The 25,386-nt window shown below is 40.4% G+C and overlaps 1 protein-coding gene across 1 annotated transcript in view; it reads right to left on the bottom strand.

The window, feature by feature from the left end:
- The window catches only part of MSH3 (mutS homolog 3), a 153,871-nt gene that overhangs the window by 88,675 nt on the left and 39,810 nt on the right, over positions 1–25,386 (bottom strand). Inside the window, exons 6-7 of the mRNA XM_054398282.1 lie at positions 3,463–3,575; positions 1,783–1,897 (exon numbers count right to left, since the gene is read on the bottom strand). Coding sequence (XP_054254257.1) covers positions 1,783–1,897; positions 3,463–3,575 — 228 coding nt within the window. The remainder of the gene's footprint in view (positions 1–1,782; positions 1,898–3,462; positions 3,576–25,386) is intronic.

A 25,386-nucleotide genomic window follows, 5' to 3' on the forward strand; every position in this document is an offset into this window, starting at 1 on the left:
CTCCAGACCACTGATGACAAATACTAAAGAGAACTGGCCCCAATACTGATGCCTAGGGAATACCGCTTCTGCCTGGACACCATCTGGGTTTAATAGTAGGCATGACACCAGTATGATATTGAATACTCCACTGGATGATTTGGTTGGTTATTCTGAATGTGACCGCTTCCCAACTTCTTGTGAGAAAAATGACTCTATCCCAGCCAAACTTAGGGAAGCAAATCCATTCTAAAATCCAGAAAAAAAAATATAAATGATTTCCAAATATTTTAGTAGATACCTGAAAACTATTCAAATCTGACACCTGCAGTAATTTTTTTAATGCGTTAAAAAAACCCACAAAAAAACTGATAATGTAGGAAGCCCCTCAAAATAAGGCTTGAAACTCTAAGAATCTCATACAGCATGTGAATGATCTACAACTAACAAGACGTTTTTAAGTTTCTGGTTTGTAGCCAGAGTTACTTTCTTAAATCCTGCTTAGTTACAGGACAGAGCAATAGTGAGACGAAGAGAAAAATTCACACAGAATCCATATGATAAAGCTGTTTCAACAAAACATTTAGTAAGCCTCAAACCTAAGCCAGGTGGGATGGCAATCTTTTATACTTGTGCAAGACAGGATAAAAGGATGCTTGAGTGGCCGTATCTTTCCAATTTAACTTGATTCCACTTGTATAATCCTGTCACAAATTTTGAGTACTCATTTGAGCATATCTAATACACCTAAGTGTTGAACTATGTAAAGGAAGACAAGATTATTTCCATCTCTGTGTGCTTTTGTAGTACTATGCACAGTGACATCTATCAATAATGTTTTACATGATTGCTTCCCCTTTCCTAGTTACCAATGAGGCAACTCAAGGTAGTTTTAAAAATCCAGGACATCTTGAATGTGTCTTTTGTCTCTAATTCATAACTGGGTCAACCAACTCAAACAGACCTGCTGACTACTCTCTAAACATTATAACGCACTAGGCTTGTAGTAATAGGATGAGGGGCAATGGCTTCAAACTACAGAAGAGCAGATTTAGATTGGATGTTAGGAAAAGGTTCTTTACTATGAGGGTGGTGGAACACTGGAACAGGTTGCCCAGGGAAGTGGTTGCGGCCCCATCCCTGGAGATACTCAAAGTGAGGCTCAACAGGGCTCTAGGCAACCTGATCTAGTTGAGGATGTCCCTGCTTAGTGCAGAGGGGGTTGGACTAGATGACCTTTGGAGGTCCCTTCCAACCTGGACAATTCTACGATTCTATGATTTATACCTGCTTCCAGAGATATAGAAAGAGGGGGGGGTTTAATATAACTCCAGCAAAATAAAACATCTGCAAAGTGAAATTACAACCTTCTTTTTTTTATATAATTGGTTAAAAGCTAGCACAATCCCTAAATTTTGTTCACAAAATACGACTGAGGTTGAGGTACGACAGCTAATATTGATCCACAAACTTCAAAATTTACCCCTAGTATGTATTTTTTGCATTTTGTTTCCAAAAAACTCGGCAGAAGTGCATGTTCATTTACATTACTAATAGCAATATCTACACAAACATGCTCAGAAACGTTTTCAAGAAACACCACTTAGAGAAAAAAAGAAATCACTTGATTCTCTTGGTTCTGATTAGGAGCCTAAATGTAAGCTATACTTTTCACAAAATTGTGTTTATTACTCTAGCAGGTGGGTTCATTACATGGAGAGGATGTTGTCTGCTAAAACTTACAAGATAGCACTGGTATGTGCATTGGTGTTCTGAATTGGAAGGTTATATAAGGTAACTTACCTTGGATTGTAAAGCATCTTCTCCAAATTAAATTCTTTGAGGTATGCAATTACTGCTGACAGAGAGCAAATAACAGGCTTATCCAAGCTTAGTATTATAGACAGTCTTTGAGGACCTAAAAAAAAAACCCAAAACAAACCAATAATGTGATTTTCTTATTAACCCACTGTTTGTTACTTATTTTAGAAAAAGCATCATCCATTTTTCAATTTAGTAAAACAGTGTTGTATGTTATTTATAAATCAACCTAAAGTGAGGTCCCAAACTAACACTTATGGTTCCAGAGAATATAGAGCATTAATGTAAACCCATCATGAAACATTAAACATTTGAAGCCATAGGTATTTCTTCATTAAAAAATTATTAACTGTTGGCATATGAAATTTCTAAGTATACGAACTAAGTAAATCCTGGAATCTCCATAGTGAGGCAATATATGTGCAAGTTAAAAGGAGTGACCACACCTTAGTACACGTGCTTGGTGATTTATTGGCCTCAGATGGTCTGTATAATATGATTCTGTATTTGTGAGACAGCCATTCATATTTGATAGCATTTCTAAACAGTGGTCTGCTACATGCCTTATTGCAACTGCAACAATAAGATTCACTCCATGACATCTTAACCTAAAATGGTATTTTTAAAACCTTATTACATTTTTTCAGAGATTTTTTTAAAGCTGGTCTTTTGTTCTTAGAGTGCTAATGTGCACACAATCTTGAATATTTCAGGTGTTGAATAATTTCCCTCAGTTACTGTATGTGTGAATTTTAATCTGTTCAAACACAGATATGATAAAAGAGATGGTAACCCTGTATCAATTTCTATTTAATTATCATTCACTTTCAAGGTTCACTTTCTCAAAACTAAAAAAGAAAAATCTCAGTGTGCAGAAAATTAAGCAAAGGTGGCAGAAGGCCTGCATGGATATACAAGATGCTCCTGATTAACTCAAACATAAAAAAGAACTACGAGAGCTTGAAGGCAGGGTGAGATGACCCAGGAAGAATACAGAAAAATTGTCTGAGCTTGCAGGGATGGGGTTAGGAAAAAACAGAGCCCATCTAGAGCTGAGACCAGCAAGGTTCATGAAGCACAAGAAGAGTGTCTACAGGTACATTGGTTAGAAAACGAAGACTAAGGAAAATGTAGACCCAGTGCTGAATAGTACAGCAGATCTGTTGACAAAAGACATGGATGAGGCTGAGGAACTCAATGCCTTCTTCGTCTTGGTCTTTACCGGTACAATGCACCTTGAGAAATTCAAGGGTTCTCGGACCAGTGGAAAATTCTGGAGCAATGACGATTTCTCCTTTACAAAGAGGAAGATGGTTAGGGAACACTTAAAATAATTAGATGTGGGCAAGTACATGGGAGCTGACAGAATGCACCCATATTACTCCTTATCTATGTAAAGCCTAACAGGATGCATGTTTCATAGACATAGTGAACAACACATAGACATTAGGAAGAAGTTCCTTACTATGAGGATGATGGAACACTGGAACAAGTTGCCCAGGAAGGAGGTCCCATCCCTGGAGATATTCAAGGTCTGGCTTGATGAGGCTCTGAGCAACCCGATCTAGTTGGGGATGTTCCTGCTTACTGCAGGGCAGCTGGACTAGATGACCTCTAGAAGGGTCCCTTTGAACCAGTGCATTTTATGATTCTATGACATACCTGTATTACCAGGCACTTCCTTTGCGTAAAAATCAGTAATCAGCTGCAAAGCATGGCTGTATTCAAAGTGGAAGTTTTCCATCCTTTCTATCCTAATTCTGTCGTCCCGTAACCTGAAAAACAGTAATAGTAATAATTGGCTTGCAGTATTTACGCGGTTCATTAAAAAAAAATGAAGTAGGTTTCAAAGGTGTAGTTTCTTTTGTTCTTGTTAAAAATAAAATGGGTAAAGAATGAAGAGAAGAGCTACTTCTATGGGTTGAGAACATTTCTAAGAGTCTGGTGTTTTTTTCTGAAAACGCTTCTTCTTTCCATTGTAAAAGTGCAAATAAATAAAAAAAAACACAAGCAAGCCTAAAATAGACCTCAAAAGGTTGCCCAGTATACCTGCAAGCTAGATGTAAATATGTTTCCAGTCATAACAAGTATTTCCCTTATCTGTTCTTAAAGACTTATGATGATTAAACAACGAAGCAATTCTCCTATGCTAGCTATTCCCATATTTAATTATCCTTTATCTCTACAGACCTTGTTTTATGTTATACAGCTTGTGGCAACATTGCCTATCACATTTTTTCCTATATGCAGCTGTCTTTTATTTTTTATATCTTCCCTTCCTTCTGCTAAAGGATTTAATTTCTGCCAGTCTTTTTGGAGTCCAGGTTGTCAAGGATGTTACCAATGATAACCTAGTGTTCACAAAATGCCATCAGTTTCTCCCAGTTTAAGAATACCAGCAAATGTGGCAAACGTACCTTGTCTCACTATTAAGCCACATGAGACCTCTTCCATGAATCCCTTGCTAACGTCACCAAATAATTTAGAATTACAGCAGAATAAAATATCAGTCAGTTTTGCAATCCATGAGAAATTAACTGAGCCTGTTGCCTAGGACCCCAGCTTTCACCGCCTGCTTTTGTGAGACCATGGCCAAAACCTTTATTCATCATGTGCGTGAGCTCAAAGCTCCTCAGTACCTGGGCGTGAGTGTCAAGAAGTACACCCAAGGTGCCAAAACGCGACTCGGGGAAGAGTATGTGTCTGGCGTCTACAAGAGACAAGCTTTCTTGCACTGGTTGCTTTCTAACTACTCACTGAAATTAAAACTGGATGCTGCATTATCAATTTGATTTGTGCACTGTTAACTCAGCATTAAACAGATGTGCTGGTTAATAAACAAAAAAACAAAATAAAATAAAATCACACACCCCTGCAACCCACGAGCATAATTACACAGCAACAGAACACGCACTGAAGAATCAGCCAATAAAAAGCTGCCAGTCAAAGGCATGTATAAAACCTGCTTGCCTTCAGCATATCCAGTCTCATACTAACATGGGGCATGAATCTAACAAATACTTTGAGGACATTGGAATTATGCTAGTGAGAGAGATTTTGCAGGTATTATAGGAATGATAATAATCAATATTCTTTTGCAGGGCTTTTTGACTTCACAGGGAAAAAGAATTCAAACAGACAGGTTTTCTGCATTACACTGTACCTATTCCCATCTGAAAAGATCACTATGTCCCTAAGGCTCAACTCTTAAAAATTAGTGTTATTTTCCTGTAATATGTATCAAACTAACAGTCTTGGAAGGCTGACTTTTCTCAGCACATCCTACATGATCCCTTGCTTATTTCAAGTACTTTAGTTTCAGATGACGGATCCAATTAAGTTTTCAGTCTTTATACATTCTGGGACTCCCTTCTGCACCAAACTTACTCGGAATGAGCAAACATTTTCAAAGCCAATGGATTTCCATAAAAGACTATTAATCTGTGTTCTTCAGCCTCCAAGAGCAATCAGCCATTTTTTTGTTTGCATTTTCCACTTGCTTCAACCTTCACCAATAATCTCCTCTAACACATCCATCTATTTTGCTAAATTATACTTACTACAGCCTTTTTGCAAGAACACAACTTCAGTATTGAACTCTTTAAAACACTATATAAGAACTGGACTTCAGCAGAGAACAAGGCTTTGAAATAGTACCACAAGACAGCAGGGCTTCTTTGTCAACCATGTGCAAGTAGGGACTTAGCAAAATCTTTTTTTAAACTGTATTTCATTTTTCATTTCTACGTCTTATTAATTTGTACTTCTTAACACCACCTTCAGAAAAGCAAGGTGTTTAGCATGGCTTGCAGAAAGAATTTTTAGAACCAAAGACAAAACAGGAGGCTTCAGGCGTGGGGGTGAAATAATACACACAGTATCACAGTATACCAGAGGTCGGAAGGGACCTCAAGAGATTATCAGGTCCAACCCCCCTGCCAAAGCAGAATCACCTAGCATAGTCTGCAGAGGAACGCATCCAGCTGGGTTTTGAAAGTCTCTACAGAAGGAGACTCCACAACCCCCCTGGGCAGCCTGTTCCAGTGCTCTGTCACCCTCACTGTAAAGAAGTTTCTCCTCATGTTGAGGTGAAATCTTCTATGTTCTAGTTTGAACTCATTGCTCCTTGTCCTATCACCGTGTACCACTGAAAAGAGCCTTGAATGATTCATGCCATGCCTGTTTGGGTTTAAAGTAATGTTTAAAAAATAATTGTTGTTATTTTCTTTAATGTATTTGTGATTTCCTTTCACTTCATAACCAAATTTATCTAGGTCACTAGCATAAACTTTGGCGAGTCAATCAACATAACTTGAGTGTCCTGGTATAGTTGCATTTCTGTTCATCAACTTTACTGATAGGAGGAAATAGCTCAAATTAGAATTAGGCAACTCAGTGATCTGTAAAGCTCTTCACATATTTTAGTATTTTTATGCTAGATATGCCATCATCAAACAAGTATCTGACAATGTCTTTCTCAAGTATGATTCTGATACTCCAGATAAAGTAAATTTCTAGAAGGTTATAGATAACTATTCCATGTAGGGAAAACCCACAATTTTTAAGATATATGACAACAAAATCTTCTGCAAGAACATTTTCATGTCTGTCCTTTGTTTAGCCAGACAATCACCCATGGGGCATTTTTCTGATTATACCCAGAATTATATGTTGATGCTTACGCGGATGCTTCATCTCTCCAGCTACCAGTGCCTACTTAAATCAGAAGTCAATTTGCCATCAGCTCTTGTAAACATCATTCTTGTCAGAACATCTACAATGAACTAAATGCTGTGCAATTCCTCCAGTATTTGATTGATTTCCTCTCCAGTACTTCTGAAAACATGCCACCCTCATGTTCCATAATACTGATAGTGTCAGTCAGTGGTGAAACTCAAATTATCAAAGCTTTTTTACTATCCCTTCACAAGTTCTTTTGCTACCCTAACTGAATATTAGGCAAACTGAGATGTTTCGGGGCTTCAAACTGCCAACTGACAGTATGAATTAGCCTTGTATTAAAATTCCCTGCTCTCTAACACCAAGATTTGATGCAGAATTGTCTTTCCTCATAAGATATATTATGGAAGCTGAAGAGATCATCATCAACCACAGTTAAGAATATGAAATCATGTATCTATTTATGGACACACTGAAGTACAAGATGCTACAATGCACACATTTACACTGATACACATGCGCTTTTGTGTATATAATGTCAGATTTTAAGTGCCTTTCAACCTCTGCTGCTCTATAATTCTGTTACTACAAGGACTAAGTGATCTGTAACACTACTGGGAAAATGAAAAAGGATCAACATTGTTGAGTTTTATTCATTTATTTAAGACAAAGCAAGGCATCCACTTAAAGATTCATTGCTTACCAAGTGAAGCAGGGAAAACATTTAAAGGAGAAATTGGGGGGGGGAGAATCTAAGAAAAGGACCAAAAAAAAACCAACCCAACCCCAAACTAGAAGCTAAAAAGAATGTGAAACAATATAAATAAATAAAAATTTTAGAAACTGACTCAAGATATTAAACAAACAAACAAAAACCCCAATAAATCTTTTATGGTGAGAATGAGCTTGCATATAAGAACAACAGCTCACTGCACTGTGCTGAATAAAACAAGAATCACTTCTTTACTGCTCTGCCATTCACAATCACAGGCATGAAGTGCACAGACTTCCTGAAAAATCAAACACATACAAACTAAGTTTTCTTAAAGCTCAGGACACCTTCCTAAGGAACACAAATAACTCCAGAATTTTACCCTCCAACTAGTATCCTGTCCTGATCATTCTGCCTTAGGGCTATTCAAATGCAGAGTTGTAGACACCAGTACTTCACTGTACCTCCATGATACAGGATTTTGGAAAGAAGATCTTCACTCTTAAAATTTAGTAACAGGTTTTTATTTGTGATAGAATCGGTTCGGTCAGAAAACATCTTTAAGATCATCAAGACCAGCTGTTATCTAACTCTACCAAGCCTGGTGCTAAACCCTGTCCCTTAGTACCACACCTCTGCATCTTTTAAAGACCTCCAGGGAGGGGGTTACGACCACTTCCCTAGGGAGCCTGTTCCAGTATTTGAGAATCTTTCTCATTAGAAAGTTTCTTTTAACATACAATCTAAACCTCTCCTGGTGCAACTTGAGCCCATTTCCTCTCCTCCTGTCACTTGTTACTAGGAGGAAGAGACCAAACCCTACCTTGCTACAATCTCCTTTCAGGTAGTTGTAAAAAACTATGAAGTCTCCCCTCAGCTCCTTTTCTACAGACTAAACAACACCGTCTCCTTCAGCTGCTTCTTCTAAGACCTGTTGTCCAGGGCTCCAACCAGCTTCACTGTCCTTCTCTGGTCCTACTCCAGGATCTAAGGTAAGCACTGATTTATAAAGGTCAAATAATGGTTACTTTATTTTTCCTATACACTTTATTCAAATTGCTATTTCTCCGCACTTCTCACAGTGCACTCTGGTAGGATAACCAGTCTGTCATGGTAGAGAAAATATGCCTACAGTGCACAGTAGAGCAAGGTAACCTGAATGCATTACTCACTTCAGAAATCCAATCATGTCATCTTCCCTTATTAACATGCTCAGCAGAGGCTGCATTTCCTTTATTTGTCATCACTGCGTTACCTTTGTTATACAACTGATTCTAGCTTAGGGGTTTGACGTTTGAACTTGTCTGTGAAAACTGGAGAACAACTATACTTCCTTTTTTGGTAAATCTTGGCATTGAGCACCAGTAGCTTCTCTGGAAAAGCCTCAATGACATTTCCAAGCAACTGTTTCTTTGGCACTGAGTGCTTAGATTTTTATAAAAACAGCTTTTTTCTCTTGTCAGAGTGAAGTACTTTCCCACGTCTGCCCTGAACAACATTCAGATACCAGAGATGGAGACGGTACTGTTGCAGTAAAAACAGCAGTACAGGTACCTGCTCTGAGTATCTGTCACACTGAGAATGAGGTAAGTCACTGCTGCCTGCAATAACCAAACAATTATCACCACATGCATGCTGGAACTCTTGGTTCACCAGGAAGACTATGATGTAGTTGCCATCACAGAAACATGGTGGGACGATTCTCACAATTGGAGTACCGCACTGGAGGGTTATAAGCTCTTTAGGAGAGACAGGCAAGGGAGAAGAGGAGGAGGGGTGGCCCTGTATAGTAGGGAATCTTTTGATGCCTCAGAACTCGAGGTTGCAGATGAAAGGATTGAATGCCTATGGGTTAAAATTAGAGGGAGGCCACACAAAACTGACATCCTGGTTGGAGTCTGTTATAGACCACCCAACCAGGATGAGGAGGCCGATGAGATATTCTATAAGCAGCTGGAAGCTGTCTCAAGATCATCAGACCTTGTCCTTGTGGGGGACTTTAACCTACCAGACATCTGCTGGGAACTTAATTCAGCAGAGAGGAGACAGTCCAGAAGGTTCCTAGAGTGCATGGATGACAACTTCCTGATGCAGCTCTTAGGTGAACCTACCAGGGGCAAGGCTCTGCTTGATCTGCTGTTCTCAAATAGAGAAGGGCTGGTGGGAGATGTGATGGTTGGAGGCTGTCTAGGGTGCAGCGACCATGAGATAGTGGAGTTTTCAATATGCAGGGAAATAGGGAGGAGCAGTAACAGAACCCTCACTTTGGACTTTCGGAGGGCAAACTTCAGCTTGTTCAGGCAACTTATTCAGAAAGTTCCCTGGGTAACAGTCCTTAAGAAGAAAGGGGTCCAGGATGGTTGGACCTACTTCAAACAGGAGCTCCTAAAGGCACAGGAACTGGCAGTTCCCACATGCCTTAAGACGAGCCGGCGGGGAAGACGACCGGCCTGGATGAGCAAGCAGCTCCTGAAGGATTTAAGGGAAAAAAAGAGGGTTTATCGCCTTTGGAAAGGGGGGGAGGCAACTAGTGATGTGTTTAAGGATGTTGCTAGATCATGTAGAAGAAAAATTAGACAGGCAAAAGCACAGTTAGAAATTAAACTGGCCACTTCCATGAAGGACAACAAAAAGCATTTTTATAAATATATTAATGCTAAAAAGAGGGACAAGAGGAGCCTCCACTCTTTATTGGACGTGGAGGGTAACATTGTAACTAAGGATGAGGAGAAGGCTGAGATTCTAAATACCTTCTTTGCCTCCATTTTCAACAGTAAGGCAGGAGGACTTCAGGATAACTGGCCTCCTGAGCTGGTTGATGGGGTCAAGGAGCAGTGTTGTACTCCTGAAATCCATGTGGAATTAGTTCGAGACTTGTTGAGTCACTTGGATATTCACAAGTCCATGGGACCTGATGGGATTCATCCTAGGGTGCTGAAAGAGCTGGCAGATGAGCTGGCCAAGCCTCTCTCCATCATTTTCCACCAGTCCTGGCTCACTGGAGAGGTCCCAGAAGACTGGAAACTGGTCAATGTGACGCCCATCCACAAGAAGGGACAGACAGAAGAACCTGGGAACTACAGGCCTGTCAGCCTGACCTCAGTGCCAGGGAAAATCATGGAGCAGATTGTCTTGGGGGCAATCACTGCATACCTGAAGGATAGCCAAGGAATCAGGCCCAGCCAACATGGATTTAGGAAGGGCAGGTCCTGCCTCACCAACCTGATCTCCTTCTATGATCAGGTGACCAGCCTGGTGGACGTGGGAAAGGCTGTGGATGTAGTCTACCTGGACTTCAGCAAGGCCTTTGACACTGTCCCCCACAGCAAACTCCTGGCCAAGCTGTCAGCCTGTGGCTTGGACAGCAGCACTCTGCGCTGGGTTAGGAACTGGCTGGAGGGCCGAGCCCAGAGAGTGGTGGTGAATGGTGCCACATCCAGCTGGCAGCCTGTCACTAGTGGTGTCCCCCAGGGATCAGTGCTGGGCCCCATCCTGTTCAATATCTTTCTTGATGATCTGGATGAGGGGATTGAGTCCATCATCAGTAAATTTGCAGATGACACCAAGCTAGGAGCAGGTGTTGATCTGTTAGAAGGTAGAAGGGCTCTGCAGAGGGACCTTGACAGGCTGGACAGATGGGCAGAGTCCAACAGGATGGCATTCAACAAGTCCAAGTGCCGGGTGCTGCACTTTGGCCACAACAACCCCATGCAGAGCTACAGGCTGGGGTCAGAGTGGCTGGAGAGCAGCCAGGTGGAAAGGGACCTGGGGGTACTGGTTGACAGGCGCCTGAACATGAGCCAGCAGTGTGCCCAGGTGGCCAAGAGAGCCAATGGCATCCTGGCCCTTATCAGAAATAGTGTGGCCAGCAGGAGCAGGGAGGTCATTGTACCCCTGTACACAGCACTGGTTAGGCCACACCTTGAGTACTGTGTCCAGTTCTGGGCCCCTCAGTTTAGGAAAGATGTTGAATTGCTGGAGCATGTCCAGAGAAGGGCAACGAGGCTGGGGAGAGGCCTTGAGCACAAACCCTATGAGGAGAGGCTGAGGGAGCTGGGACTGTTTAGCTTGGAGAAGAGGAGGCTCAGGGGAGACCTCACTGCTGTCTACAGCTACCTGAGGGGAGGTTGTAGCCAGGAGGGGTTTGGTCTCTTCTCCCAGGCAACCAGCACCAGAACAAGAGGACACAGTCTCAAGCTGCGCCAGGGGAGGTTTAGGCTGGAGGTGAGGAGAAAGTTCTTCACAGAGAGAGTGGTTGGCCCTTGGAATGTGCTGCCCAGGGAGGTGGTGGAGTCACAATCCCTGGAGGTGTTCAAGAGGGGATCGGACGTGGCACTTGGTGCCATGGTTTAGATAGGCATGAGGTGTAGGGTGACAGGTTGGACTTGATGATCTTTGAGGTCTCTTCCAACCTTCTTGATTCTATTCTATTCTATTCTATTCTATTCTATTCTATTCTATTCTATTCTATTCTATTCTATTCTATTCTATTCTATTCTATTCTATTCTATTCTATTCTATTCTATTCTATTCTATTCTATTCTATTCTATTCTATTCTATTCTATTCTATTCTATCAACACACTACCCTGCAAGATCTTCAGCTTTTCAAACATCCCGTCCCAAATCCCTCATTTAGGATAGAGGTGGCTGAAGAGCTTAGAAGCAACTCTGACATGCATTAATAAATAAACATACACACATATATGTATTTTATGTACATTTATCTATACACACACAGAAAGAGAAACTTGGGGAAAGCATCTTCTTTGCCTTTTACTATCCAAACACTTCTCAACATATGCATCCTGACTCTAGCCACCTTAGCAGAACTACAGCTGAAAGAAGCTCCAACCAGATCTACAAGCAAGGAACTGTTCTATTTTAGCTTTAGGAACTCAGAGGCAGAAGCTGTTGAGGAAGTAGAGCAAAGAGGCTATTAGCAAATCTAAGAGCAGAGGGTTTTGTAGGTACTGTATGACACACTGTGCCTTCTGTGAGACCAGAGTTAGGTACTACAGGACAAAACCCAAATATAGGTGTGCTCCAGCAGATACTGCATTTAAAAATAGACATAAATCCTCCTCAGGATCCTTTCATCTCCCTATCTGAAGAATGGGATGAGAAACATTACACTTGTTTCATAGAAACCTACAAGAAAAGATCAAGAACTGTTAGGAAACTATTTCTAAACACCTAGAAGAAATTAAGATGAGTAACAGCCACCATGTATTTGCCAAGAAAAAGGCTACCTCATAAAATCTATTAAATTTCCTTTAATGGCAAAGGAACAGATTTTGTGGACAGAGAGGAAGCAGATGACTTCCTACATGGTTGTCTTCAGTGAGGTTATTTTATATTGTTTCACATGCTTCCCTAACTGAACTACGTAAGTGAGATTTACATGACATTACAGAATGGGTGCAGAACTGGCTGGAGAACAGTACTCAAAACAGTACTGGGCATTCACTGTCAAAATGAAATAACAAATTTTTGCAAAGTTCCATGAAGGTTAATACTGCCTCTGGTAACACTCAATACTTCAACTATCACTTGGACATGAAACAAAGGGCAACTACAGTCAACTTGGAAAAGGTATGAAGTTGAAGCAACTACAAAGAATGTTAGAAAACCAAACCTGAACTCAAAACGCAGTGGAGAAATTACCTAAAAAAAAAAAAAATATGAGTTCTCTCCATCCTGTATAGTTGTGAATAAACAACACACATGCACGTAGACTCTGGGATAAATGAGCAAAAGCTCTAACTTCTAACATTAAACTTCCATTAAGCACCCAGAGTTTACTAGCAAAATGACAACACAGTTCAATATTCAATGAACAGCACTGCGTGACCTGATCTTTAGTGCCTTCTGCTGTTGTGTACCAGCTCATACAACTGCTATTCAGAAGTCAGCACTCATCTTCTCTATGCTTACAGCAACATTTCCCTGTGTTTTTCATGTGGTGTATAGAACATGACACTGAGAGGATGCCAGTTCGCTCTGATTTAGTCTTACCAAGAGACTGAGAGCACACACACTGGACTAATCTGCCATGTACTAGTTTTGCTGTTACACCCCCCCACACCCTTGAAAGCCAGATGCTAGAGACAACTCCATAAACCAGCATATCCCCAGAATCACCAGTGGCACCACAATTTCTCCATTTGCGTTTATGCCAATCAGCAAATCTCTCTTCTTGCAGGGCTTCAAACAAATTAAGCAACAACAACAAAACAAAACAAAAAAAAGGAAAAACCCAACAACAAACAAAACAGACAAAAAAAACCCACAAAAAACAAAGCAACACCACTACCACCAAAAATACAGAAACACCTTGCCTAATATCTGCCATACTACATTAACAACGAGATAATGTTCCCTCAGTCACATCCTACCATGGAAAATACCTCCTTCTGAATCAAAGTGTGAGCACAGAGAGTGAAGACACAGATCTAACCACTCACTCTTGTAGCTTGGGATCACTTCTGTGGCTTGCATCTCTTTTCTGCATACCACCAAGTCTCCCACAACAGGGCATATTTTGTGGACTTGTTTAACTGGTCTGTGGCTATTTCTGCTATGAACTTTCTGACATTAGTTATACAAATGTAAGGTCGGAAGTTTCCACCTGAATTAGCACACAGTTTGGTTTTTTTTAAAAAGACAATTTCACTGTGGTGCCTTTCTGTCAGAGAACAGTTCCATTCCAGATGCATGCTATTCTGCACTCCCTAAACACTCAGGGTTCAATATTCTGAGTTGCAGCTTCACCAGGGCAGAGTAGAGGGGAAGAAGAACCTTCCTTAACCTGCTGGTCACACTCTTCCTCATGCACTCCAGGATACCATTTCCCTTTTTGGCCTTGAGGGCACATTGCTGACTAATCATGAACTTGCTGTGCACTAATACTGCCAGGTCCTTCTCTGCAGAGCTGCTTCCCAGCAAGTTAACCCCTAACCTGTACTGGTGCATGGAGTTATTCCTTCCCAGATGGAAGATGGTCCTTGTTGAACTTTATGAGGTTCACCTCTGCCCAACGCTCCAGCCTGTCCAGGTCTCACTGAATTGCAGCACAGCCTTCAGGTGTGTCAGCCACTCCTCCCTCTTTTGTATCATCAGCAAACTTGTTGACAGTGCACACCTTTCCTTCATCCAGGTCATTGATGAAGGCATCAAACAAGACTGGATCCAGTACCGACCCCAAGGGAACACCACTAGCTACAGGCCTCCAACTAGACCCTGCACCACTGATCACAACCATGTGCTCTCTTTCCTTTGGCCAGTTCTCAATCCACTTCATTGTTCACTCATTCAACCCACATTTCTTAGGCTTACCTACAAGGATGTTATGGGAGACAGGAGGGTCTTAAAATTTCACACAATAATGCATAGCTGGACAAGCAAATTTTACATGAACAGGATATATAATAATTTACTTCAACACTATCTCTTATTGTTACTGTGTCTTGTCTCAATTATTCTGCAGCTGCAGTTCTGTGTACATCTACATCAATGTAGGTACTGACTGTCCTGGTACCACAATCCCCACCCTGTCCCTGGCTGTTTATTCCCCACATTTTCCTCCAGTGGCTCTACAGCTTTTCTGAAGCATTTGGAGCATGTTATGACAAGAAAAATATACAGTGGGGGGATGAGGAAAGAAAAAAAAAAAAAACCACGACTTTTTACTGGTTTAGGATGGCTAAATGGCTCAGTAGCAATAAAATGAAAAGACAGTGATGGTGACAGGGATAGAGTCTCCTGATCTGATCACCCTAAGGGAAGTTGTGGCAAAGGTTTGTCACCACAAAGCTTTAGGAGCATTGGCTGTTGTCACAGGCTTGTATCAGAGTCCTCTTCTAATCCTCCCTAGGGCCAGAAGCTTTATTTCACTATTTGCCATTTGTCAGCAGTAAGACACATTCCTTAGTGACTTTCACTGCCTGACCTTTCTAACCCCTGTACCTCCAAGTTTCCTATTTTCATTGCTTATCGATTCTACTTTGAATGTCAGCAATGGTTACCGAGAACAGAGTAGAACCCTGACTTCTGCCTCTAAAACCACAGAAATTACTGAGAGTGCTCTGGAAGTCATGTTGTCCAGCCCTCCACTTGAAGCAGGACCAACGCCAACATGCAATAGATCATTTCACCAAACTGTGTAAGTGTCTGACACTGGTATAATAAAGGAGCTGACAAAAATGAGAAACAGGTTGTAAGAGCAAGTCCAAGTTCTGACCAAAGTGAATTTTAAAATGTAGCACAAAAGAGAAGACTGTGGGATGGAGCAGCCACAGCTGCAGGAGCTACACCCTGAACTTCCCCAGAGAACAGCACAGGACAATGGCACGTATCTGCTAATACAGCCTCAGGCTAGAAGGAAATACTGCCATGTGAAAAACAAAACAGTTGTAACTGCTCCCAGCTGAAACCATGACAAGGAGCTGAGTGCCAAGATCTTCCAGCACGCGACACACGCTAAAATACACATAGAGAACTGCTGTTCTCTGGAAAGTACAACACTGATCACTAGGGAAAAGAGAAGCAATGTCAGGGTCTAAATGAAGAGATCCATCTATGTAGCTATCTGGAAAAGAAATCAGAAATGCAATCCAGGAATTACATCCTCATTTTAATCTGCTTTTAATATGTTTTTCCCCACAAGCCAGCTACAGTCCATTCTGAATTATTTTTACAAAACTGATACCCTACTGTAAAAGAATTGAATATCCTCATATAAAGATTTTAGATAATTTCTTATTTGAGCAGAACATCTACAATGACCATTTAATACTATTTTAAATTATCTTCTAACATAGTGATAATAGACTCTCAGAAGTCCTTCTAAATTACCGTGGTTTTTTTTTTTTACCAAAAAGGGATTTGTAAAAGAATGCCTATACCACCAGACAATAGGGTGACAGATGCAAAAAAAGAACCTCTGTATTAAGTATTATATAAAAAGAAATATACACCTGCATCATTAAAAACAAAAACAAACCACAAAACTTTGAGTGCTTCATAAACATGGTCAATGAGAAAAAAATTATATAAAAAGCTCTGGACACAGAATGAAGGAAAAGAGGACAGAACAACCTTGATGCAAAATGAATTTAGAAACTGCAGTGCAATGAATTTTGGACTATCACTTCGCTCTAAAAGGTAGCTTTACTACAAGACTCCCCATTTTTTCATCTCCCCTTCACTGTATTCTACATCTTTCAAAAGTGAACATACTGCTCTTCACTTCTTAAGATCACATGTTATCTGATCATACTGGTGTTGATTGACAGGAACATGAAACTTTACCATTTTTAACAGCAAAACCTTTTGAATACAATGCACTTCTCTTTGTTTCTCTTCTGAATTTTTTGGAAAAGCTTTCTACCTACCAGGTCTTGCAGTGAAGTCATAACCATTGTCCTTCTATCAAATCACTGCCTACTAATCACAATTACAACCTCATTCTAGGATCAAGCTGATGGGGAAAAAAAAATAATCTGTAGTGTACATCTTATTCTATATTCCCTAGTAGCAGAGGTAAAAGGCCCAAATTCAGTTTGAATCAAGGCAAGCTCAGTGCTCAATGTTTCCCATGCATTTTATTTATCTCCCTTTCCCTTACTCTGTGCCTGTGCAAAAATCTCTTAGGCATTCTGAGTTTTATGTATTTTAAATATGATTGGCCATCAAAACATTCCAAGTTATCTGGATCCTATACACACATATGAAAAATACTTGGTGCTCTTGTCCAAGAAAAGAAAGTGTTTCCAAGATGAGATGATTAAAATAAGTGCAAATTAAAAGCAGGTGTCTACAATACAACGTACTTTTGGACAGAATCTTGAGTTCAAATTAGTGACTTCTCCACAGGATTAAACAGAATCCCAAATCAAAGCCAAGTCCTGCAGAATGTTTCAGACACAGAAAATTCACTGTGCTTCTGAGGATTGTGACTGAAGCATGAACCATGCATTAGCCCAGGTGATGGATACCCTATTATCACAGATGGCATAAGTAGGAAGTTGAATGAAAGTCATCATTGGCTTATGAAACATCATTTCCAATGATTATATAAGTAATAATGGAGATGATGACAAAGCGTCCATTCTTGTATCTGTTATAAACCAATCTGAACTCCCACGCTACTACCACAGCTCTACCTGCCAAGAACTGTCAAAACCATAAATCTTGTTCTTTAATCAGCACGAGAATTGCTGTGGAAATTTACTAGGAGTACTAAACATCCAACACAGACCACACTAAAAGAAGTATATTTGTTCTGCAAGTAGGAAGGCCACAACTGGATTTTCCACTCATCGTTGCATTGAAGTAATTTATGTTAATGGCTCTGAAGAAGGGATCTAGTTCCAGTTTAGGCTCTTACATACCTTCCTGTGCTCTGTAAAGGCATTGTATGCCCACTGCTTGGTTTTCAATATTTTGCAAAGGAAGCTTGGAGCATTCTGTAACAAACATACACTAACAATAGGGCAAAAGAAAACTGGTATGAGAAGACATTCTGGCTGTTTTGTTTGACTGGACTGCTGTGCTAGAGGATGAGAGAAATGTGGAGGTTCTCCAGAGACAGCCTGAAGGAAGGAGAAGGCCAGGGACCAGATGGTTGTACTTTCCACACAGATGTCATATGGGAATGGAAGAGCTGAAAGGCCTCCAGGAAGAAGCTATCTATGCCTTGTCTACATTACAAAAAGTAATATTCTGACTCTTACCTAGAACTTGGTCAGCAGTCAAAATTAGCCACATATAACTAATTTTGCCCTCTGACCTACAGGTTTGTGTTCACAGCTGAAGAAGGCCTGGTACTTCAAATAAACTAGTGACAACCAGAGATTTTCTTCTTTCAGTTTCCTAGGAGTACAGAGCCAGATTAGAGCAGAAACAGCAGCCTAACATTTCTCCCATGCATTCCTCAGCCAAGCCTGTCAGAAGAAACCCACTAGTTCTCAAAGTGGCAGATGTCCACTAATAACACATGTATGAAAAAGAAAGACATCTTTCATAAGCAAAACAGAAACACTGAATCCTCTTGATAAATACTTCACATGACCCTGTAGGATCACAGAACAACTTAAAAAATTAAGGAACAAAAAAAAAAAAAATAAAATCAAGATTCAGCCTGTAACATCACGCTTTAATTTAAATTTGAAAGGAAAGTAATCACATTACTGTATTTCCAAACCATGCTGATAGGTCATTATACCTGGCAATTGGGCAGAAAACCTGTAATTGTTCTTGAAGTCTTTGCTTAAAATACCACATTATTCTAACCATTTATAACAAAGAGTAGGAAAATTCCAAAGTATGCCTTCAGGATTTGAGTAATTGTACCTAGATAGTTTTGCACTAGATTTTACATTCTTAATTAGTATTTTTTTATTATTAACTATCTGCAAAATAAGTATCTGATCTGGGTAGCCATTCCTCTGGCTATTATTCATCATTTAAAAAGTGATGGGAAATACACTTATCCAGGCTACAGAGGGAAAAAAAAATAAAAACAACAGCATTGTGTTTATATATCACATAAGACTCCAAACTCATAGTAACATTAAATAGGTCTACACAACCTGTATGGAAGAATACATTTAGGCTACGCTGTAGTAATTATAATTCACCTAGCAGTGGTGAAAGGATAATACAGAGCATAAAGCCTCACAGCTACCAGTACCAGTGCTAAAAAACTGGTGTTCATTTGCTTATTTCCTTTACAGTCACACCCCAATCACTCTTGTTACTAAGACTTGAATTATTCCATAGGGTAGGACACAAAGAGATACCAGGGTGAATTCCGCCCAAAGAAAAAACAGGGAAACATACCAAGATAAAACAATTTAAGTACTACAAAGGCAAACTATTCTTGTGGCAGTGCAGTCTAACCCACGCTGGCCTGCAGCAGCACAAGGATGGTGAGATCAAGAGAAGTGATTATTCCACTTTACTTGGTATTCTTAAGACCCTGCCTGGAGTACTGACTCCAGTTTGGGCCTCAATACAAGACACCTATTCACGAACTGGAGGGAATCCAGAAAGGCCTCTAAGAAAAGTAGGGAGCTGAAGCATACAGTAGGAGGACTAAGAAAATGGAACTCACTTGGAATGGAGAAAGCTAAGGGAGTATCTACTCATCTGAGGGAGCAAGGGTTGTTCAGTCTACAGAAGAGGAGAGTAAGGAGAGACTTCATTGCCCTCTACAACTAGAGCGAGGAGAGGGCCAGCCTCTTCTTGGTGACAACCAACAGGACTAAAGGAAATGGTTACAAGCTCCAGAAGGGGAGGTTTAGGCTGGATATTAGGAAATATTTCTTCACTGAAAGGGTTCTCAAACACTGTAATGGTCTACCCAGGGCAGTGGTAGAGTTGCCAACCCTGCGGGTATTCAAGTGGCATGTGGACCTGGTGCTCAGGAATATGGTTTAGTGTTGACCCTTCAGTGTTGGGTCGAGAGTTGGACTGGATGATCTTTGAGGTCTCGTCCAACCAGATATATTCTGTAACATCTAAAAGGCATGTAGAAAAGCCTGGAGAAGATTCCTGTCAGAGGTGCAGAAGGGGAAAAAAAATCAAAAGCAGAAAAAAAAAAATGGTTGCAAGCTGCAACTTGTCAGAATTCTGCATGGACTTTAGAAAAAAAAAAAAATCTTGCCCACAAGACCAATTAAGCACATAAGCAGCTGGTATAGAAAGGCTGGGGACTTCCCTTCCTTGAGGATTTTCCAAACTGGACAAAAATGCATGAAACCTCATCTATCATTGAAGACTGCCCACTGCTTTGAGCAACAGGTTAAACAAAATGACCTCCAGAAATCCCATCCAACCCAAATGTTTCCATGATTCTGAGAAGCAAATGATTCTAAGAAACTGTGGAAGTTATTCAACACAATGTAAAGCAGCTGCAGCTACATTGCACTGATGAGAACAGACTGGTTGCAACACCATTCTTGCCTTACAGTGCAGTTCTAGTAAGCACTTTCTTCTGTGCTGTAGACAAAAGATGAGCATACATTTAAGGTACTGCTCACAAAGGTCTACTAATGAGATCAGATATGGATCTGACACTGGAACAATTATGGTTCCAGAATTGGTTTGTGACCCATCATAGTCTCACGAGAGCTGATTCCACAAAATCTTACCCGTACATCTCAGAAACTCAAGATCTGTGTTCCAAGCCGTGGATGCTCTTTGGAAAACAAGGAATTTTCCATGCAGGAATTCTACTAACACATTTTCACACAGAAGACTTCAGCAATCCAGTATCTAGGAGATGAAAAGACAGGGTCTTCTCTTTTCTACATGCAAACTTCACATGCAACAGGAAGAGCAGGACATTACCTAACCGTATTTTTCAGATGAGATTGTGGCACAAAGTCTCCTTTTTTTGTTTGTTTCTGGCTTGCATAATTTGCTGTACACACTTCATTCTCCTCTCATGCTACTGGCAGCACCACTTGAACCGACTTTATCCAAAAGGACATGATAGATTATGTAACTAGTAACTCTAATAGGTTCTCTCTTTTTTTCCCCTCCACTTGAAGGATGATCAACATTTGGGGCACCTAACATATTCAAGTCCCCTGTGCACTACAGAAGCTTAAACTGAATTTGCCTCTGCACATGGCCTATTCCTTGCAAGACTTTTTATCAATTTCCAAGGAATATCCAGCTGCATATTGCTACAGCACATTTTTCATAATGATCCTACAATCCAGTTAGTTGGGATAGGTGGACTCAGTGATCTTAAAAGGTCTTTTCCAACCTTAATGATTCTAGTATGGTAGAAAAATTCTATTATCCCAATTTTCTTCCAAAAATTTCTCCATCTGAGCCCTCCAGCTATGACTAAAATAGAGAGAATCCAATTACAAATTCAGAATGCTATCAAAGTGAGACAGTACCTTCCAACCTAAACATAATAGGCAAAGTTCTGCTCTATCCCCACTCACTTTTTCCTTGTCTTTGATGGAGTTGTTGTTCTTCATTGTTGTCAAGCCACGACAACACCCTGGTTTCTGCTGCATCCTACCTTTCCCCAATGTGACTGACACTTGTCCTGCACTCCAAAACAAAACATACTAAGTTTCAAGCATCACAGTGAAAACAGGACATTTGGGATGGGGCAGAGGGAGTCGAATATAACAATAAATCCATATATAGAGTGAGCAAGAAGTCCCTGAAGAAGTAACTTGAAAGAAAGTGAAGCGTTAAAAAAAGAGCCAGAACATTTCCTGTCACAAGTATAAAGTTTGAGGATGAATACTGCATTCATTCTCCATATTAGAAGAAAAAGAGGCTTCAGGGTTTGGGTCATGGGCACTAATGACAAACGGGATTGTTACTTTTAGTAATTCTAACTCAAACAGAAATTTAGCTCATGCTTTAACACACACCAAAAAAATCCACAAACCAACAAAAAAGCCAAACCTTGCAAATGGTAGAAAAATGTGAAAAGAATTTTTCCTCTGCTGAGAGTTCCATGTTAATCCCCAGGAGGGTATAACTCTGGATTCTGGAAAGGCAGCTGCTGAGTTTGGACATGATTTGTCTTGAACTGGCCCACTGGAAAGTGTAGTATTAATACAAAGGGAGGCTAGTTAACTGGGCATGCCCAAAGGGAAAACTGAGATTATGCATGACCAAAGGCACCTTTGCAGTTCCCAAGCAACACAGAAAAAGAAAACTGAAATATGGAATGGCTCCACGAAGCCCTTCTTGTACCTGGAAAGAAGAATCTACAACCTTAGAAAATGAACATTGTAAACTTAATGAACAAACCATATTCTGCCCATACAGAAAAAGACTTGGGTGTTTTAAGTTGCTAAAGGGTGCCAATTCAGCAAGGTAGAGATCATTTTCTGTCCATGTCTGTGCACTGCCCTCAACATAAAAGCACTCCTACCAAAGGTTTCTTGTGTGCAAGGAGGAAAATGCAACTACACTTTCAGCTTTAGTCACACTATGCTCCCCTCTGGGAACACCACACTCCGGCATGCTAACCCTTAGTGTCGTGTTTTAAAAGGGGTTTCTCTGCCAACTGGTAGCATAGCCCACCTCCATACACACCAGTTCATGCCTCCAGATACTGTCACCCAACATGCACTGAACTAAGAAACTACCATTTAAATCTCACCACTTGAGCAGAATTTGGCACAGGGAACTTCTCATCTCCGTCAGCTAAAGAGCTTTATGTGTTTTGTAATGTTTTCAATAGAGCCTGCTGGACAGAAAACAGGAAACAGCTGGCTAGTCAATTACACTTTTAATTAATGTTTCCTTTGATAAGCTGATAGAGATTTAAGAATCCATTAAATGTGATGAAATGAAGTTGTTAATTTTTCAAATTACTTCAGGCTCTCTTGTGAGATCTACAAAGATGCTTAAACACAGTGACATTTCCAATTTGTTAAATATGCCCTCTATATACAAAATTTTAGTCACTGCCATATTCCTGTGATTAAGAGTGGCATATTTTAACCACTAGCAGCTACTTACCTTGATTTCACGTGCATGGAAACTTAATACAAATGATAAAACAGGGAAGTTATCTGTCCCATGGCTTACATACAGACACTTTACACTGTATTTTTCATATGGCTGGTTTGCCAGGATTTATGATCAATGAGTCAACAGCAGAAAGCTAGTTAAATTATTTTACAACTGGAAAACATATTTGAAGGAAACAGATGAAGGCTTAATGGTATGATTTTTCAGAAATAAATGAAAAATAAGATCAGGAATCAACATTTAAACTTAATTTATCTCATCTTTACACTTTGGATGCCTGATTTGAGTGAACATTCTCTCTGGTGATAGTTCTACCCAAAATATAATTTTCAATATCACTGGACACCATATTGTCTTCTTTTTGTTGAGTTTTAAAATACGCAAAGCTGCTGGTATAGCATATTGAAATCTGTCCTAAATGTTTCTAAGTAAACCAGAAATATTTCCCTCATCTGGCTTACTATAAAAGGTACAAGGTTCTAGTCTACATTCTACTCAATGATGAGACAGAATCGTCTGAAAAGACATCTCTATTAATAGATAACCATTCCTTAACATGATTTGCATCTGAAATATTAAGTGTTTGGACTCCAATAAAGGGACTTCAGTTCAATGCTAAGTCCTCTCTCAACAGCCAACCTGAAACTGTGTAACTATCAATATGATCATACTTCAAGAAAAATTTTCCTTTTTTTTTCTTTAAAAAAAAAAAATAAAAAGTACATCGAGTGGGATTTTTTTCTTTTATCACATCACAGATGCCACTTAGAGCACAGCACTCACACAAGGAAGAATACAGCCTGACCATCAGTTCAAACTGATGGATTTAACACAGCCACTAAATGCAACAGTCTTACCATTCCCAGCACCATCTTATCTCTTTCCTTTTGCACTGGCATAAGAACATGGACAACCACATAGTGAACTGAGACAAGAATCCTAACCAGTCAAAAAATTATACAGAAAGCATAAGTGACCATAGCAGGTCTTCACCTGTTCCAGTTACCTGCTGCAGCTCACCATGAATCCTCAAAAACTTCTCTACTGAATGACAGAACGGTTTGAAATGAAAGCGGACTTAAAGATCATCTAGTCCGTGCCCTAGGCAGGGACACTTCCTACTAGATCAGGTTGCTCAAGGCCCCATGCAACCTAGCTCTGAACACTTCCAGGGCTGGAGCCTCCACAACTTCTCTGGCTAGCCTGTGCCAGTGCCTCATGAAAGGAGCTCTGAGACAGCAGAAACAATTGCTTAACCCACAAATATTACTGAAAAGTTATCGGTGAAACTCCATGTATGTTACAAATCAAGCATATTGCTTGATTATATACCACAGGATGATTACACTGCCATGCATGCTTCAATTCACTATTTTAACATCAAAAAGCTACACAGCAATTGCTTGTTAGCTTGGCTGAACCTGCAGCTTCTCCTTTAAACCCTTTCAGAGTCATGACACGTGTCAAATACAACTCTTTTGTGATCAGTATCGCTTTAGCTAGTAGAGCTCCTAAAATGGATGTATGGACCTTGACTTGGTAGCCATGAGATCCTTCCCTTAACACTTACTGTTTTCCTTTCAGTCCTTGACCTTCATTTCAGGGCATGACACCACTCTAGCACACACGAACATTATCTTTGCGTCTATAACATGAGCAGGCAAGAACGATTCCAAATTAAAAATGTAATCAGCCTCTTCGTATCAGAGCTGGTTTCTCTCATCACAGTTCTTACCTAGGCCTCTTACAGCACTTCTGTGTTCAAGATGATCCATCATATTTCAAAGGCCTGACACTCACATGAAGTCACAAAGCTCCCTTCTGCCCAACCTCCAGATTATCACCAAGGTCATCACTTCAAATCCAGTACCTGCTTATTGGACTGTATGAAATCCAGAGCTCAGCTACAGATCCCTACATTACATACATGCTCATGAACAGAATGCCTAAGCCAGCTAAAAGAAATGTACTTGTTCTATCTAATCAAGAAACCTGTGCTAGAACACAGCATAAAAACAAGGATCTAACCAACAGCTGTTTCCACTCAGGATTACGATTTTCTTTTTACTTGATGAAGCTGGTAGTTTCCACTCTGCCATGGTTCACAAAATTACATTATGATTTTCAGTAATAAACAGCAAATAGATTCCAAAACACAAATTTCAGAAAGTAATTTAATGTAAGATAATCATAACATTCAATTATGAGAGTTATGAAAACATTTCTTTACTATGAAAGCCCAAAGGGATTAACATTCAAATTCTTACACCATATCAAGTCTGTGGCCTGAATCTGGCTCTGTCTGAAACCCAGGCCACATTTAGCTTCTAACATTCAGCTTAGATAATGTGACCTGGACAGGCTGGAGAGCTGGGTGCAGGCAAACCTCATCAAGTTTAATAAGGACAAGTGCAGAGTCCTGCATCTGGGGAGAAATAACAACAGGCACCAAGACAGGTTAGGGACTGCCCTTATGGAAAGCAGCTGCACAGAGAAAGACCTTGGAGTGCTGGTGGACGGCAAGTTCTCCATGGAACAACAATGTGCCCTCGTGGCCAAGAGAGCCAGTGGGATCCTGGGATGTATCAAGAAAGGTGTGTCCAGCAGGTCTAGGGAAGTTCTTCTACCTCTCTACTCTGCCCTGGTGAGACCACACCTGGGAATACTGAG

This window comes from Indicator indicator, chromosome Z, assembly GCF_027791375.1.
Source record: "Indicator indicator isolate 239-I01 chromosome Z, UM_Iind_1.1, whole genome shotgun sequence".
Lineage (NCBI taxonomy): Eukaryota > Metazoa > Chordata > Aves > Piciformes > Indicatoridae > Indicator > Indicator indicator.